The sequence below is a fragment of the Bos mutus genome, chromosome 26 (assembly GCF_027580195.1).
Source record: "Bos mutus isolate GX-2022 chromosome 26, NWIPB_WYAK_1.1, whole genome shotgun sequence".
NCBI classification, from domain to species: domain Eukaryota; kingdom Metazoa; phylum Chordata; class Mammalia; order Artiodactyla; family Bovidae; genus Bos; species Bos mutus.
This window is the reverse complement of record NC_091642.1, coordinates 21,149,093-21,166,607: the sequence shown is the minus strand read 5'-3', so window position 1 is coordinate 21,166,607 and position 17,515 is coordinate 21,149,093. Positions and strand designations below refer to the sequence as shown.

Here is a 17,515-nt window from a genome sequence, read left to right as displayed (position 1 = left end):
GTTAACACTGCCCCCTATATAATAGATCTGTGTGCTATGATGTGTGCTCACTCACTCACTCATGGCTGACTCTCTGCAACCCTAAGGATTGTTGCCTGCTAGGCTCCTCTGTCCATGGGATTTCCCAGGCAAGAATACTGGAGTAGGTTGCCATTTCCTCCTCCAGGGGATCTTCCTGACCCAGGGATCGAACCCATTTCTCTTGCGTCTCCCACATTTTCAGGTGGATTCTTTACCACTCGTGCCACCCGGGAAACAACAGCTTTTAGTACTATGAAGGGATTTTAAAAGGCAGTGAGAATTACTGAGGCAAAGCTTCTACACCTAAGGCCACACGGACAGTTTCCTGGGTCATTTCTCTTGAGAACTGTTTACCCTCTAGGTAAAGGTTTACCAACTGTCTACCCTCTTGGTAAAGGTTTTTTCGAGGGTTTGTTTTCTTCCACTTAGTCCTTTTCCTATTATCCTTCCACCTCGAAATATTCCATAGCCCATTCCAAAAATTGCATAAAACAACAAGGATTTTGGCTACATTTAAATAACAGTTCTAACATTTGCTAAGGATGCTGGGCAAGTTACTAAATTACTTCATGGAGACTGTTTCCTCCTGAAAAAGTTGTTAAAAATACTACCTCTACTTTGAAAGACTGTTAAGGATTAAAACTGATATAGGTAATTCAACCCTACCCCCATAATCTAGGGGCTTGTAGCCTACCAGGCTTCTCCATCCATGGGATTTTCCAGGCAAGAATACTGGAGTGGGTTACCATTTCCTTCTCCAGGGGATCTTCCCGACTCAGGGATTGAACCCAGGTCTCCCGCATTGGAGGCAGATGCTTTAACCTCTGAGCTACCAGGGAAGATATTCTCTTCATCTTGAATCCTGAACTTTAGTTATTCTGACTCTGGGTCTTCCCAAAAAAGACTATTAATAAAATGGTTCATTTTCACAATTCTGTGGCAGGTTATACATTTTAAGACGTAAATTTTGACATCCCATAGAAATTTTTAAATAAAGGCTTTGTAAGAGTCATGTTATTGGTTTTAGTGATTACCTGGTCTTCCTAAAAAAAAAAAGGACCTGCGTTTGAGTATGTTATACACTGATAGTAACTGCTGCATAATAAATTGAGTGCCCCAGTTAATATTTTAGTGCTGGCCTCACCATGAAAAAGAATCTTATTGCCCTATGTACTAGATCTAACAGGAAACTAGTTTTCTTATGGAATACCATCTGATTCTTTTAAATAAGTGTAGATCAAAACAGAATACTGGTTGGCAGCTTCAGTTCTTCCTTCTGTTTTACCTTTGTGCTCAGTAAGCCAGTTGTGTCCGACTGTCTGCAGGCTCATGGACTGTAGCCTGCCAGGCTCCTCTGCCCATGGAATTTTCCAGGCAAGAATGCTGGAGCATGTTGCCATGTCCTCCAGATAATCTGACCCAGGGTGTTGAGCCGGAGTCTCTTTCGTCTCCTGCACTGGCAGGCGGATTCTTTACCACTAGTGCCACCTGGGAACCCCTTTACCTTTTCATACAGTAATCAATTATTAAGGGAAATGACTTAAAATGAAAATGAAGCTCTTTTAAAGTTCTGCCAACTTCCTATAATTTTGGAATTTTCTATTTTCTCAAGCTCTTAGCTATGGAAGATGCTTTTAAAAGTCTTTACCAGTAGGACAATAATTGGTATATTCTAGATTTTCACACTAGAGCACAGAATAGCACTGTAAAAACACAAAAGCCATAAAATACCTCTAACATTAATACAAATTTAAGAAGTCAATTTTTTCTAAATTAGCAGCTTCATCACACTCACTCTGAAAGCTAGGTCAACTAAACTTGACAGTGCTCTTGGAGGGAAAAACTGGGCAAAAGAACCAAACGGATACTTACTCCTCCTTCTCGCACACTTTTGGGCAATGAACAACTGGACAACTGGACAATTACCATCTATTAAAGACTAGCCTAGCTGCGGATCTCAGACTTCAACACTAGTTTTCCAAAGTCAAGTGTTTGCTCCCAAGTCAAGTGTTTCCTCCAAGCCTGAATTGTTTCTGTGGTCAGAAATTCACTGCATCTTGCTAAAGTGAGTTACAGGGCTTAAAAGGGGGAAAAAACAAATGCACATCAGTTCCACCAAAAAAAGGAAAGTCATGAGCCAGCAAAATAATAATCATGATTTTAGGGCCTCAAGTTGAGAAAGTAGCTCTTCAAACATTAAAAAAAAAACCCTTTTCTTCTAATGAGCATAACCATGGCTTCTTTAGCTGTGCTCTTTAACTGGGGAAACAAACTACAATTTTAATAATTCCAGTAACAAGCGTGTACTGGTTCTGTAAAAATGAACCGGTCAAGTGCTTGGTGGAAATAAACTGACAGGTTTTTTTGTTTGCCCCAGCAACTAAAAGATGACTTAAGTATCCAAAATTTGGTCAAGTTCAGCTGTCAACTACCAGAAGCCCAGCATTCTTCTCGGATCTGCTTTTCCCTGCTCAAGGCACACACAAAGAAACTTAGGTTGGTGCAGAAGTAATTGCGATTCTGCCTTGTTTACCTTTTTTGTTTGACATTGGAATACATTCTTAATCATTTTAGTGTGCATTTCATGCTTTTGTTTTTTTGCTAGTGACTCATTACTTGCTGTTTATTTTATATTTTAGACTATGGAAATAATACTAAGACAAAAAGCAATTTAAGCGATTTTCTTATTTGAGTTCAAAATGGGTTGTAAAGCAAAAGAGACAACTCACAACAGCACATCTGGCCCAGGAACTTCTAATGAACCTACAGTGCAATGATGGTTTGTTTAAGAAGTTTTGCAAAGGAAGAAAGAGCCTTGAAGATGAGAAGTGCACATCAGAAGTTGACAAAGACCAACTGAGAGCCATCACTGAAACTGATTCTCTTACAAGTACATGAGAAATTGCCAAGGAACTCCATGTCGACCATCCCTATGGTCATTCAGCATTTGAAGCAAATTGGAAAGGTGGGAAAGCTCGGTAAATGGGTGCCTCATGCACTGCCCACAAAATCAAAAACTACTGTTTTGAAGTATTGCCTTCTCTTATTCTATGCAACAACAAACCATTTCTCAAGATTGTGACATGATGAAAAGTGGATTTTATATGATAACCAGTGATGACCAGCTCAGTGGTTGGACTAAGAACCTCCAAAGCAGCTCTCAGAGCCAAACCTGCACCCAAAAAAGGTCATGGTCACTGTTTGGTGGTCTGCTGCCAGTCTGATGCACTACAGCTTTCTGAATCTTGGCGAAACCATTACATTTGAGAAGTATGCTCAGCAAATTGACGTGATGCACCAAAAACTGCAACTCCTACAGCTAGCATTGGTCAACAGCCAGTAACTACTTAATAACTGCCAAGTTGCACAACCACTTCAAAAGCTGAATGAATTGGGTTATGAAGTTTTGCCTCAGCCTCCTTATTCACCTGACCTCTGGCCAACCAGATACCACTTTGAGAATCCTGATGATTTTTTTTGCAGGGAATACACTCCCATGACCAGCAGGAGGCAGAAAATACTTTCCAAGAACTCGTTAAATGCCAAGGCTTGGATTTTTATGCTAAGAATAAACTTATTTCTCGTTGGCAAAAATGTGTTCATTGTAATTGTTCCTATTTTGATTAATAAAGATGTGTTTGACCCAAGGAAATGGCAACCTACTCCAGTATCCTTGCCTGGAAAATCCCATGGACAGAGGAGCCTGGTAGGCTATGGTCTAGAGGGGTCGCAAAGAGTCGGACACAACTGAGCTAGTTCACTTTCACCCTAGTTATGACTTAAAATTCAAGGTCCAAAACTGCAATTGCATTTGCCCCAACTTTATACGTAATCTGAAAGGTAAGTGAAGACCCTCACAGAAATCCAACACCTTTATCTGTGTTCATTTTTTTTTTATACTTACTCTGGCTAGGCCAAAACAAATTCACAGAAAGTCAATAATGGTTTCCAAACCTCTTGAGATGTTTCTTAAGAGTACATTTATATAGATATGCTTAAAAAAAAAAAAGATCATAGTATAAGGGGATTCAGTAACTTTGGTTTTGTTTAAACTATGGTATTACCTGTTATTTTACCTGCTATGCTCTTCCTCTCCACTGCAGTAAAAATTCAGTTTAACTTGCAACTCAAAAATCCTAGATATAAAGAATGTTTACATTTACTACTGAACTTGTAAATTATCATTTATACTACTTGGTGGTTTCACAGTATAATACAAATACTTAATACAATCCAGTGCATGTTTATTGAACTCTTAAGTATTTTAACAAATACAAAACCTTATTGGTTTTAATAGATTTTCTTCCTTCTTTTGTATTTCAGTTAATACCAAGTTGAAGCAAAAATTCAAATCAAAGCTTTAAAAATACTTGGCTTAATTTGTAAGTGGTATTTTTCACCTTATATAATCACAATCTACAGACATCACACAACTTAAAAACTATGAATTTCCTTTGTCACTTAAGTTTTCCCTTGCTATTTTAAAGGCAGACACAGCATTAAAACTGCACTGCAATGGAAAGCCACACACATATGCACACCCTTCACTGTGAAAAAAACAAGCATTTTTAAAAATGAGTTGTTACATTAAACGGATGTATTTCATTTTGGTTTGCAGAAAATTGCCACAACTAAAATTTAAAATTGTTTTTTTGGGGGGCAGGTTTTAAGACTGTCCTTCCCTTCAAACAGTCAATAACAAAGTCAAATGCAAAGTCAAATGTTAAGTTCTGAGAAGACAAATGCAACCATAGCCACAAGGGGGCCATTAAGTATGGTTCAGTCCATCAGTTTCAAAGGTTCAAGTCCCCTTTCTTGACAAGCAGGGAAACTCTGCATTAAATTTTATAACAACACTTCATAAGACCAAGCATCATATTTGATTTTAGAAAACTGAGAGGTTAACCACCTGCATTTGTAAAATACTATTGGTATCATGCTTCTCACTAAGCATTTCTCAACTTATGAGGCAGGTCTCCCCAGGATTCCTAATTTTTAAGTTTAGTCCAGAGATACTATCATCATCCTGCAAATAGGATTTCTCAAAGGGTCACATCTAGATCTCTGACACAAGAGCTCTTGTTTTCCTGCCATATGCCTATTTGTAAAAGGAAGGCCCACAGGGCCAAAGGTGGCACAGGTCTACCAAAAAATTAAAATTCACGAAATAAAAAATTTTATTTTCTCCTTCTACCAAAAATTTACAAACATCTCTATTAAACACAGCCCTTAAAATAAAAAGAAAACTAGTTTGTCCTTTAGGATCCAATTTCTTATGTCCAATATAAGGAGTACATAAAGATTTACCAAAACCTTTATTACTTACTCAATATTCTTTTCTGTGGAAATGATGTATGCTTAATCACTGTATCAATGCTGGCAGCTAAGACTTTACCTATCGGTTAACACACCCTGGAGATTTTAAAAACACTTTATTTAATAAAAGTTAAACATACAAAAACTGAAATTAACACACATCTTAAAAATCATCTTCTTCCACTAACAGGAGGACCCTTTCCTATGCATATATTTGGCTTAAACTCAACTCAGGATAATTGTGAAGTTCACTTACCAACAAATGCTGACTGATCTAGTTAACAAAAATTATAAACTCAGCTACATGAACATAATATACAGGGAAATTATGGTCAGATTAATGCACAAGAAATACAGTAAATTTTTAATGATGAAATATTCAGTACTCTTGTTCATTAATTTAGCCTTGGTTTTTTTACAAAAATAGTATCTACATTGTATACAGGGCTATACATCAGCTTTTTGTTTTCTCATATAAACATTACACATCCAAAAAATGTCACCACTACTGTAAGTGAAAACACAGGAGGAAAGCAAATGTACAAAAAAAAAAAAAGAACATTAGAAAAGGTAGCTGGTCCTAAACATGGTTTCTTACATAAAACTAAAATTCAATGAAAAGAATAAAGAGCTGGATCAATTTTAGAGATGGCCTAATAGGCTTAGGAAGCAAGTTATTGAGAAAAACCTCAGAAAAGAAAACTTTGCCATTTACCAATTAACCTAGTTTTAGGTTAATTGGACAACAGCTAAATTTAAGCTGAAGATAAGAAACACAATGAAGAGAAATTCTTTTTAGAACATTGGTATTTTGTCTTGATGTTCCAGGGAATTGCTAGAGTATGTGGCAAGTTCAAAGCATCTGAAAATTCCCAGTTAGAACTTTACAAAAAGTATTTACCATCCATTAAGGGGGTATCTGATACTAGGAAGATGAATAATTCATTTAAGTGCTGTATTTATGCAGCATTTATCTAGAAAAGTTGCTTTATCCAATAAACTTTGAGGAAACTGGTAGTAGTAATGAAAAAAAAGTTTAAATGAGTAGCAGTTATTAATTGCAATTTCAAGTTTCATTCTATTGAAGTCAAACAATGACAACAATGGTATTTTCTTTACTCATCTAACAAATAATTTACCTTTAGAAAAATATAAGGATAAAAAGGTAAATGTAAAGCCCTGCAGAGATGAAATCCAACAGTTTTTCTGATTATTGAGGCATCAAATGCCTAACATTGTATTTAGAGGTATCTTGATACTGTGTCATAGGTTTATCAGCAATTCCACAAGTTCCTACTCCAACTTTGCCAGTTACACTCTCGGGTGAAGCAAAAATACTCCTCTTTACCTAGAGAGAGGAAAAAAAAAGAATTCTTTATTGGTTTTGGAAAAAACTAAAATTTCAAAATACGCCTTTAAGGAAAAGTACATCAAGAAAACTTGAGTGATCAAAAAATCCTCCAGTGATACCCAACATAAGTAAGGTTCAATACACTCTAAGTGGTATGTAAGATAGCACACAGGTTTTCAAATTTTAGTTTATAAAAGAAAATAACCTAGATCTTTTATAATTCCTAATATAAATTCATTCACAGTGCTTCCACTGCAGAGACAGTGCCTAATGGGGATATTTTATATTCAGTAAGTCAAAAAGAAGATTAAAGAGGATTCTGAATTCAAGATCCAGTTGTATTTTTTTAAATCTCATCGAACGTCCTTCTTCATTTTAAAGTTATTTTAACGACAGCCATGCTCTGCAAATTTACAAAGTATGTGTGATGAAAGGATTTACTAACCTGGCCCTTTTTGTTTTTAGAATAGGCTCTGTTGTTGAACTGTTGCCATTTTACCTTCTGGTCCTCTCTTTCTTGTTCAAGTTCTTTTATTCTCTGTGCTTTTTTCAAAGCTTTCTTCTTTTTATATTCACGCTGCTGTGCAATCATTTCTTTTCTGTGTGGACAGAACAGGTAAATGTCAATTCAAAATGACCTCAACTAAAAGATGACTTCAGTGCAACCACTCTCCCGCCAAAGAAACCCCAAAATCGAATAAGTTTACACACTTTTCCCTCCATAAATAAAAGCACTAACGTCAATGCCAATCACTCAGGACTAGTAATAAATAAATGTTATTTGGAATATACAGTATCCGTGGAAGCTTTTAAACACAACTGTAGTAATCTATTACCCATTTAAATCCAATATTTCAACTGACTTTTAATTTGTCATTTACATAGCTTTTACAAGTTTTGTTTCAAGAAAAAGATGAGTTTCAACATGTAAAGCTAACTAAACCTTTATCAAATTTTAAATGGGCAGTTAGCAAGTATGATATGCTGCATTTGGAAAATGCAAAGATTCATTGCAGACAAAACTATTTCATCTAGATTGGAAGAGCTCAGCAGCACAAAGGGAAATCATAGCTAGCAATTCTTAAAACAAAAACAACTAGGGTTTTCCAATCAGAGCCTAAAAGTTCTCTCAGTAATTCCTGCTAAGTTAACACTTATCACCAAAGGAATGAATACAGAGGTATTCAAAATGAGGTAATATGATTCAGACTTCTCTGTATCATATAATCACTTCCATGAAGTATGGTTTTTACACAATGTCTAAGACTAAAAACAGAAATATCATGTTGTTCTACAATCTACTTTTCTTATTGGGATGCTTAAATCAAATGTTGTTAATAGATGATATATTTTCCCATATTCAAATATATTTATGTAGCAAATTAAGTTCTGAAAACAAGTAGACAAATCAAAAGACGGCAAACTTCTGCATAAATGCAGAAGTTAACTGAAAACTGTTAATTCCATCTCATAAAGAACTCTCAAACCATACACAGCTCCATCCTTACTGCTACTCCCTTGGTTCAGGTCACCATCATCTTATACCTGGATGATAGCAGTAGCTGCTTTCTCTCTGCTGCCAGTAATCACTCAAAAGTTCAAATATGAACATATCAAATCCTCTCCACTTGAAATACATTAGTGCTTTCTAGCTCTTTATGATCTGGCCTCTACCTTTCTAATCTCTTTCTCTTGTTAAGCTACCCACCCTCAAGCCCCAAGTTTTTAACGAAAGGATTTCTTTCTGTTACTTCTATGTTCCTCCCCATTTTTTGGTTTTAAATGTAAATCTTACTTCTTGTTTAACTTACTTGTTAAGTCATGTCTGATTCTTTGCAACCCCACGAACTACAGCCCGCCAGGCTCCTTTGTCCATGGAATTTCCCCAATACTGGAGTGGGTGGCCATTTCCTTCTCCAGGGGATCTTCCTAACCCAGGGATCGAACCCACATCTCCTGCACTGGCAAGGGGGTCTTTATCACTGAGCCACCGGGAAAGCCTATGTGTCAAGAACTGTGCCATAAGTTTTACTCAAGCTATGAATGAATCCTTACAACCCCATAACAGAGATACTACTATCCCTGATTTATAGATGAGGAATCAGAAGGTAAGCAGCTTGCTCAAGATCATACCTTCTAGTTCATTAACTGGCCCACATCTGTCCTTTTCAAATCTCAGTTTACATGTCATTTCCTCTAAGAAATTTGCCCTCATGACAAAAATGCAGCTTGTTACCTTTTCTTTGTTCTCTAAAAGTATCTGTTGTGTTTCCTCCATTACTTATACACTAAAGTTCTTCTTTCATTATGTGTCTATTCTTCAGATTGTAAACGCAGTTAGGACAAGGCCTGTTTTGGTCTTCTTTGCTGTGGTGGAACCCAGAACCTGGTTTATTGAGACATACTCTTAATTTTACTCTTAATCTTAAGATATCCTCTTAATAAATATGTATTAAATGCCTAAGCAGGAACCCCAAAATGTCTTCACTTTACCTAGGTATACGTATTAACAGACACTGTTAACCATACGCTGCTAACCTTCAAAACAATTGTAAACAGTATTATAACTTTCTTATCCTAATCTAGCCTGCACAGATTCTGCAGACAACCTCAAATACCCAAATGAGGAAGATTACATTTAAAATGCTAAAGTCAAAGTCACTTACTTTGACATGGGTTTGTTGCCACTGTCCTCCTTTGCCTTCCTTCCTTCTTCTACAGGCTTGAGGTTCAACAGTGGAGTCACTTCAGCATTGCCATAGCCAGCAAAAGTGATTGCAGCGGTGCCGTTTTCCTCATCTATCTCCTCAATCTCCGCTTCATAACACCTGTAAAGATATCATGGCTGTAAGCAGGTGAGTAAAGGTTTAATACTCAGCCTATAAGACTTATACTGCAGTGATTCAACTATTAAATGTGTCTAAAATGAAACTTAATACAATCAAATGTCCCTTTGGCAAAGATAATACAAAAAAGCAGCTAGAGTTAGCCACTGGCTTTTTAGGAAGGAAGTCCCAATCAAAATATTACCCGGGAAGTCTCTGACAGATCTACTCAATGTGTTTTAGTCAATTTCTGTGAGAAAATATACTTCTTATATCAATCATTTCAATATATGTGCTTCACAGAAGTCTAAGAGAGCCAACCATTACTCAATGTTCAACCCAAGGGAAAAAGAACTTATAGACTGTATTAAAATAAAGAAAATGCATTCACTTTCCTCTATTTCATGTCTATTTCATCTAGCATCCAAGCCATTCTTCTGCCCTAAAACTTACTCTAAAGCTAAAAACTATAGTAATGGTAACCATCCAAGAATCAAATTGGTTGTGTAAGTCGTATCAGCCATATAAACACTAAAATAGAGTAGGTCAAGCTGAATAAAAATCACCTTACCATTGTACTTTACTAGTTCATGTTATAGTTAGTTTTTTTTCTACACTTACTGTCCATCTTCACTCCAGATTGCCATACACTTGTCTCCTACTTTCCATGAATGAGTGGGCTGAGTAGAAGCAAAGTTGTCTGAACTTGCCAGAGTTTCAGAAGGCTGAGTTGACAGAAGGTCTTTGGTTAGTTCAATAACCTCCTAAAAAGGAAAAACAAAAACCATTATCTTTATAATTCACATTGTCACCAACTTTCAACAAGCAAGTTCTTTCAGTTTTTGGTAACAGCTCTCATACCATGTAGCACTCATTAACTACTCTACACATATTTATTTGCAGTTCATAATGATACTATGATGTAGATACTGTGATTATCCCAAGTAGAGACTAAGATACAACATTTTATACAGTGGTGGTGGGACTTAAACCTAGCCAGTTGCCTTTCAATTTAATTAACCTCTAATACTAACAGAAATATAGTGAACTTGAATTTACACTGTACATTATTTTTATGCACCTATTTTAGCTAAAGAGATCTCTCTAAAGGTGAGAAATAGTCAACTCTAAGGCACTGAACTAGATTCAAGATCCCTTCTATCTCATTATCACTGTCACATATATTTAATTCCAATGAACTTTTTATAGGGCACTGCTTGGCAGTAGTATTAACTGACTAGCCAACAGGGATGCTCTCCCTACAAAAAAAATAAAATAAGCCCCCAAAAACTTGACGGAGCATTATTAGTAATAAAAATGTTCCTGCTCATATGTATTTCTACTAAAATACTATAGGCATGTATAAAAAACCAGTAGTTTTTCTATTCATTTATTGTAATACTTACCCCATCTGGGTAAGCAAATTACCAAGTCAGATTTTAAATATCCCAATACTATAATGTTAAATACATTAGCACAGCTTCAACTAAAAGGAAAAAGTAAAATAAATATAACACACAGGTAGGTAAAGCCTTTCTGTGTGACAAATACATTTTCTAACTTACACTTGCTGCTGCTGCTGCTGCTAAGTCGCTTCAGTCGTGTCCGACTCTGTGCGACCCCAGAGACAGCAGCCCACCAGGCTCCCCTGTCCCTGGGATTCTCCAGGCAAGAACACTGGAGTGGGTTGCCATTTCCTTCTCCAAAGCATGAAAGTGAAAAGTGAAAGTGAGGTCGATTAGTCGTATGCGACTCTTAGCGACCCCATGAACTGCAGCCTGCCAGGCTCCTCCGTCCATGGGATTTTCCAAGCAAGAGTACTGGAGTGGGGTGCCATTGCCTTCTCCGCTTACACTTACTGACTTCATTCAAAGGTGTTTGGTAGAGTTGGTTAAAAAACTTAATAAAAACAAACTGATAGATTCTGCTACCAATCCACTATATTTTTACTCTGATGAAGACTCATCCTTTGCTGTTGCACACAAAATACCTTAAACATCACACTGTATGTTTTGGGAGAAAAATGAGCAAAGTTACACTCTGTATTCAGTTTCTCCTGGCTCCCACTGAGGTTTAATAATAGCCAAGCAAGTGAAATATTACTTCTCTCCTTAAGATTTTAAATCTTCCCAACTAGTTCTTAAAAACTTACATTTGAGCCTTAAGGACAACAACAACAAAAAGGATTATTAAAGCCCTTGGAGAAAGATCAGTTTTATGAATAAAAAAATTTTACGAATGAAAATACTAGAAGACTCAGATTTAAGTTAAAAATTCAGTAGATTAATATCTTTCATGAAATTTTATTAGGTGCCAAATAGCCATTCAAATACCTTTTGATTAAGACAATCCTTTGCAAATAAGCAAGGGATGTCCAAATAAATAGATGATGTACTACACAAAGAAGGAGAGTAAATTATCCAGTCTTGTTTTTAATTAACCACTTTTAGCACTAGGAATGTAATCCAGTAAGTCTGACTCAAAAGCCTATGTAATTCCCATCATTAAATAATTCAACTTAACTAGGGATCATTGGCCTACTAATGCACAAACATGAAGTCTGTGTTTTTAGATCTCAATATTTAGAACTCTACTTCTCTTAGAATAAAACATCTTTCCACTATGTTTTCATAATAAAATACATTTTCACCAAAGAGAAGGGTCCTGAAAAGCTGTGGTTGTAATTTCCAGGGCCCTGCACTGAAAAGACATTTTTAAAAATCAAGAGCATTTATCCCTAGCTGTCTTTTCACTTTGCCATGTTGTACATACCCCTCCCAACAATTATGAAGACCCTTCTAAATGTCCTTTTTTATTCACATGTGCATATGGACCAAAGTATTATAAATATGATTTCATGTATGAGGGAGTTCTTAAAGGTACATACCATTAATTACTTTTCCTCCCCCAAGTCTGAGTTCTGAAACTGCTCCTTCATTGACAGATGGGCAGCAGTTACAGTTATCGGCAATTCCAGGAAGCATCAGATGTTGTGATCTACATATCAGCAGGTCAAAGGGGGTGCACTCAAGCACTCTGCTTACTGAAGGAAGGCGTTTCGGGGATGCAGAGAGCCACTGTAATATATGAGACAAGTGACTTGACCCCTGCCTCCTTTAGAACCAGTTTATTCAGCAAAACAGCCTAATAAATTGACTATTTTTGTGATTATCACAGACTGCCTGGGGAGCTAGTCAACTAGCTAGTCTGGATTTTACTAAACTCACTTCTTTAAAGTGAAAAAAGAAAACAAATTAGGATTTCAGAAGACTGATTTGCTGCCTATTGAGTAACTTTATATGAAAGACAGTGTGGTAAGAGATAAACATAGAAGCCTTACTGGCAAAATGAAAGTCACTGGAAAAAATGCAGAAAAAGGATTCTGCATAAATGAAACTGCAAACAAATTCTTAACCAGAATAAGGATATTCCATAAAAGGAACACAAAAAAATAAAGGAGACTACAAACTCAGTCATCAGTCTGAGAAGACTTTTCAGCAAATATAAAAGGTAGAATTAAATACCAATGGCACAAGGCATATCCCAGAAAGCAAGGAAGGAAAAGGATTTTTTAAAAAACAAAAACCTATGACAAAATAGAAGCTGTAGCTATAGTCAGTAGAGATAACAATTACTAGATGGAAGCAGATAGCAAAATATTTTTCAGAATTTTATCTAATATTAAACGATGTGTTCCATCTTTGAGCAGTTTTCAGTTCAAAAACAAAACTATATCTAGTAACCAAAATGACTGTTTTCCATGAGAGGAAAAGAATTTGAGGTCAAGATTGGTCGGGAAAAACATTCTCTGTTATTGCTAACTGAAGTGTTAGAACGTGCACTTCTAAATCTGTGCCATCTGATAAGGTAGCCACATATGGTTACTTAAATAAAATTAAAAATTCAGTGTTTCAGCCATCCTAGTCTTTTTCCAAGTATTCAATAGCCCCATGTACCTAGCAGCTATAATATTGCACAGCAGATATAGAACATTTCCATCACCACAGAAAGTTCTATTGGACAATGTTTTTCAAAATAGTTATTTAAAAAAGAATATTTTACAGAACGACCTCCAGGTCATCATTAACTGAACCCTAAGTAAGCCATTTACCTGGTTACTACAATGCCTACAACAATGGTCTCCTTCCCTATAGTACTTCCACTATAGATCATGTCCTAACACAATTCTGCCCAGACTCTGAAATGTATTCCAGAACTACTAAAATACCAAGACTCATAATAGTGCTGTCTTCACTCCCAACTCCCCGCTCCACCAGTTCCACATATACCCCTCCCTCTTACTGCCAATTAAATACAAGAAGCAAAGTATACAACACTGGCACAATGTTTTACTTTCTTCAAAAGGAAAAAGGACTGCTTTTAAGTTGGTTTTTAATAAAATAGAGAGAGAGAGATGGGGGTAGGTCAGGCTCTCTAAGACAAGCAGAAAGTTGGCCTGAGATGGGAGAAACTGCTCCCAAAACATTTTTTCTTACTGACTAGCTCCCTGAAATCCACTGGCCTAAGTTCTACATACTGAAGAGAAGCCTTGGTTTCTGTATTTTTTTTTTTTAAATAACATACTATTGCAACTTCATGCACGTCTATCCTAAATCCAGAAATTGAACCTGAAAATATTCAACTCATTTAAATTATGCCCAGGTAAGCTTTTAGAATTGTGAATCTGGACCCCGTTTCAAGTAAGTTTTGTTTGTTTGCAGTTCTACTGTCCCTAAAATATTGATCATTTTAATTGGCAAGAGGATGATATAAACAGAGAGAAACGATACGTAGTATGAAGATGATTCGAGTTGTTTTAAATCAGTGAAGATAAGTCATCTAATCAAAACATCTTTTAAAACTCTCCAAAAAATCAGATTCAGAATTAGATGAAAGCCATGGATATTTACAAATATTGTATATGGTGTTTTATTAATCAACCTAGTGTTGTAAGAAATAACAGATATTTACTTCTATGGCTTTATGTTTGTCTTGAAACCCCAGGGCAAGTTTTAAAAAGCTGGTTTCATACTTACTGCTCTTCCAGGACAAAAGGAACACATTAAATTCAGATCGCCTTTTTACATAGATTCGGTTTAATTTCAAGTTGCTAACAAGTGTCAATAATTACATATAAGACCTAGCCTTAAGTTCAAACATTATGTAACATTTATGCAGAAAAAAAATATCTCTTTAGGTATTTTTATGTGTTTTCAACACAGGCACTAGAGCTAGCTTTGTTACACTTACACACACACACACAGGATCTCTGGCATGGGTGCTCTATTTCATTTTCAAAGAAATCTTGTGGCATTGAAAAGAATCTGATATAATCTGATTAAGTTATATTTTCCTCCTTTAATTTTAGTTACCCTTTGAAGTAAAATTCCTTTTCCAGGTCTTTAAAAACAGAAATGTTATCCACTGTCAAGTTATATGTACCTCTTTTTCTAGAGTGGTAGTGACTTATAAAATTAACTCTTACTTTTAAAAATTATAAGAGCATATAAGGGTGACACAACAAAGAACAATGCTTCAATTAATGGTTTTGATGTACACAAACTGAGGAAGCAACCCGTCTCTTAGAAGCCATGTATACCTCTGTGGGTGCACACATGTACACACAAGGGGTGTGAAGGGGAGAAACACTCCCTCCAAAGATATTATGGATACCCGTAGATTCTAGGCAATAACCACTTATAAGCCACAGAAATACTCTTTTCAAGCAATGAAACTATTAAGTATTGCCCCATACTTACTTGTAAATCTTTCTTTAATTTTAGTAAATCTTCATTTTCTCCATTTCCAGACAGCGCAGCCTCAACTTGCTGGAGTTGAGCTTTGTAGCTTGCCAGCTGCTTTGCTAGATCCTCTGACATCTGGTGAAAATAAAGAGTAAAGTCATGAAAACAGAACCAAAAAACCAAAACATAAAAATACATTTTTTTCCTGTCGGCCTGAATTAACCCTTACCGATTTTGTTTCCAACTCCTTATAACTCACTGCGGCATAATATATTACTACTACCTTTACTTTGAGTTCAGAGAAAAGCTGTGCTCCAAACCACAAACTTCAAGTATTCTGAAGATTATAAACATGTAAGATATATTACATATAGAAACAGAAAACGAGATAAGAGGAAAAAGGAGAATAATTTCTAATTTTCTTTAAACTATTAACAGGGAAGAGACACTGCGTTAGGCTCAAGGAACAGGACTGTTACATCATCACCAAAAAATAAAATAGAAGGCAATAAACTGTTGAAAGAGTTGAGGCTTCCGATTTTTAAGGGCTAAAAAGTACTTCGAAAGCCAAATATAAATGGCTTTTGGATTAACTACACAAATAACTTTCTCCACAAGAGCTATAGTACGTGTGTTTAGAAACTTCTCCACAGTGCAAAAATCTTTTCAGTCACTTAAATACTGCCAATGCATTTTTCTGCAGTAAAAGAAACATCACAGATGCTCTCCCATCAGGCAATCTGAAGTACGGGCCTTTCACCAAATCCAGCTCGTACTTCTCCTGAAAATAAGACCGGAGAGAATTGTTTTTCGCTTTATTAGCAAACGTACAGGGTTTCCGAGACTCGTCTGTGTTACAAATCCCGGCCCGGAACCTGGAAGGACTTCAAAAGGGTTGGTGAAAGCCAGGCTGCTCCCCTTCAGTCACCCTATACCTCAAAGCCCGCCACAACTAGCTCGACCATTTCAGACCCCGAAATTCCAACAGCTTCCAAGGAAACCGAAAACAAGAACGGAGCCGAGGCCCCAGTAGCCGGAGCCCCACCCGCAAACAGGATCCGCACAGAAGGGCCGAGGGCGTCCTTAAGATGCCTCCCGCGACCAGCCCAACCCCGTTCAGGGACTCTCAGGGCTCAACTCTGCGTGGAAGAGGAGGCCGGCGCCCGGGCGTCTCCACTGCGGCCTCGGCCTCTGGCCTCCGGTTCAACTCGTGAGAGGTCGAGGCCCAGCGAGGCCTCACTGTCTCCCTCATCGCGTTACCTTGTGTGGGGTTGGGAGAGTGGCGACGGGAAGGGGTAGTGGGCAAATGAGCCCAGCGGTGGCAGCAACAGCAACAGCAGCAGCAACAAAACAGTCCGCGTCGACAACTAGTTAACCCGGGATAAAAACTCAAGTCTCAACCGGGAGTGAACTAGGGAGGACTAAAGCCGGGGACTGGAAGGAGGTATAGAAGAGGCGGGTGAAGTCTCGCGAGAGGTTAAAAATCCTCGCGAGATGTCTCTCTATTCACGTGATTCCTAGCGCCCTCTAGGCCTCCGGTCCTTAATCACGTCAGGGACGTGAAGTGGACCGCGGCGGAGAGGGGGAGGGGGAAGGGGAAAGGGAAAGGGCGGAGTTCTCATAGGTAGGAAATGACGTACTGGGATGCGCCAGGCGCCGGATGTAGGTTCGTCTTATCTTAGTTCCGGCTTGGAATGGGGAATCCGTTTGTTGTTTTAGGTGTGGGCGCAGTCGGGCAAATCCTGAGGTTTCAGGGTGCTGGGTGGCGGAAAGAACCGGGTTTAATACAGTATTCATCGTAGAGGCTGGTTCTCAGAATTTGGTCCCAGCACCATCAGCATTGCCTGGCATTTATTTTTTACAGTAATTTATAATTTATTGCAAAAATAATGCACTATAAATACATACTTTCAACACCTCAGACCTTTGAATCAGAAACGTTGAAGATGGGCGCAGCAGCCTGTTTCAGTAAGCCTTCTAGGGGATACCATTGTCCGCTCGAGTGTGAGAACCACTGCTTCATATTAATAGAATAGTAAAAGTCTTAAGGGCAACAGAAAGCTGATTAGATTGTGGCAGAACCTATTGGACAGTAGATTAGATTATTTAAAACCGATTTTGACTTTTCGAGGGCGGTTACACAGGCTGTGTACCTCCCCAGGAGCAAGAGCTGTGTATCCTCCCCTTTTCCGTTTACTGTTGTGAACAAAGGCCTTTCGTACCATTAAAAAAAAAAACAAAACTGTTTTATAAGCATT

General features: G+C 37.4%; 1 protein-coding gene across 2 annotated transcripts; it reads right to left on the bottom strand.

Annotated features, from left to right (window-relative positions):
* Positions 1-4,248: 4,248 nt before the first annotated feature.
* SMNDC1 (survival motor neuron domain containing 1) lies at positions 4,249-16,725 on the bottom strand. 2 transcript variants are annotated; one of them, XM_005894762.3, is made up of 6 exons: positions 16,518-16,725; positions 15,273-15,392; positions 10,135-10,277; positions 9,355-9,516; positions 7,134-7,287; positions 4,249-6,685 (listed from the first exon to the last, which is right to left on the bottom strand). In XM_005894762.3, the coding sequence occupies exons 2-6, from the start codon at positions 15,390-15,392 to the stop codon at positions 6,548-6,550; spliced, it is 717 nt and encodes a 238-aa protein (XP_005894824.1). In that variant the 5' UTR covers positions 16,518-16,725; the 3' UTR covers positions 4,249-6,547. The 2 variants fall into 2 exon arrangements, with proteins under 2 accessions (XP_005894824.1, XP_070219881.1); XM_070363780.1 differs by lacking the exon at positions 16,518-16,725 and adding an exon at positions 12,401-12,590 and having other exon boundaries at positions 15,273-15,398.
* Between the last annotated feature and the right edge of the window lie 790 nt (positions 16,726-17,515).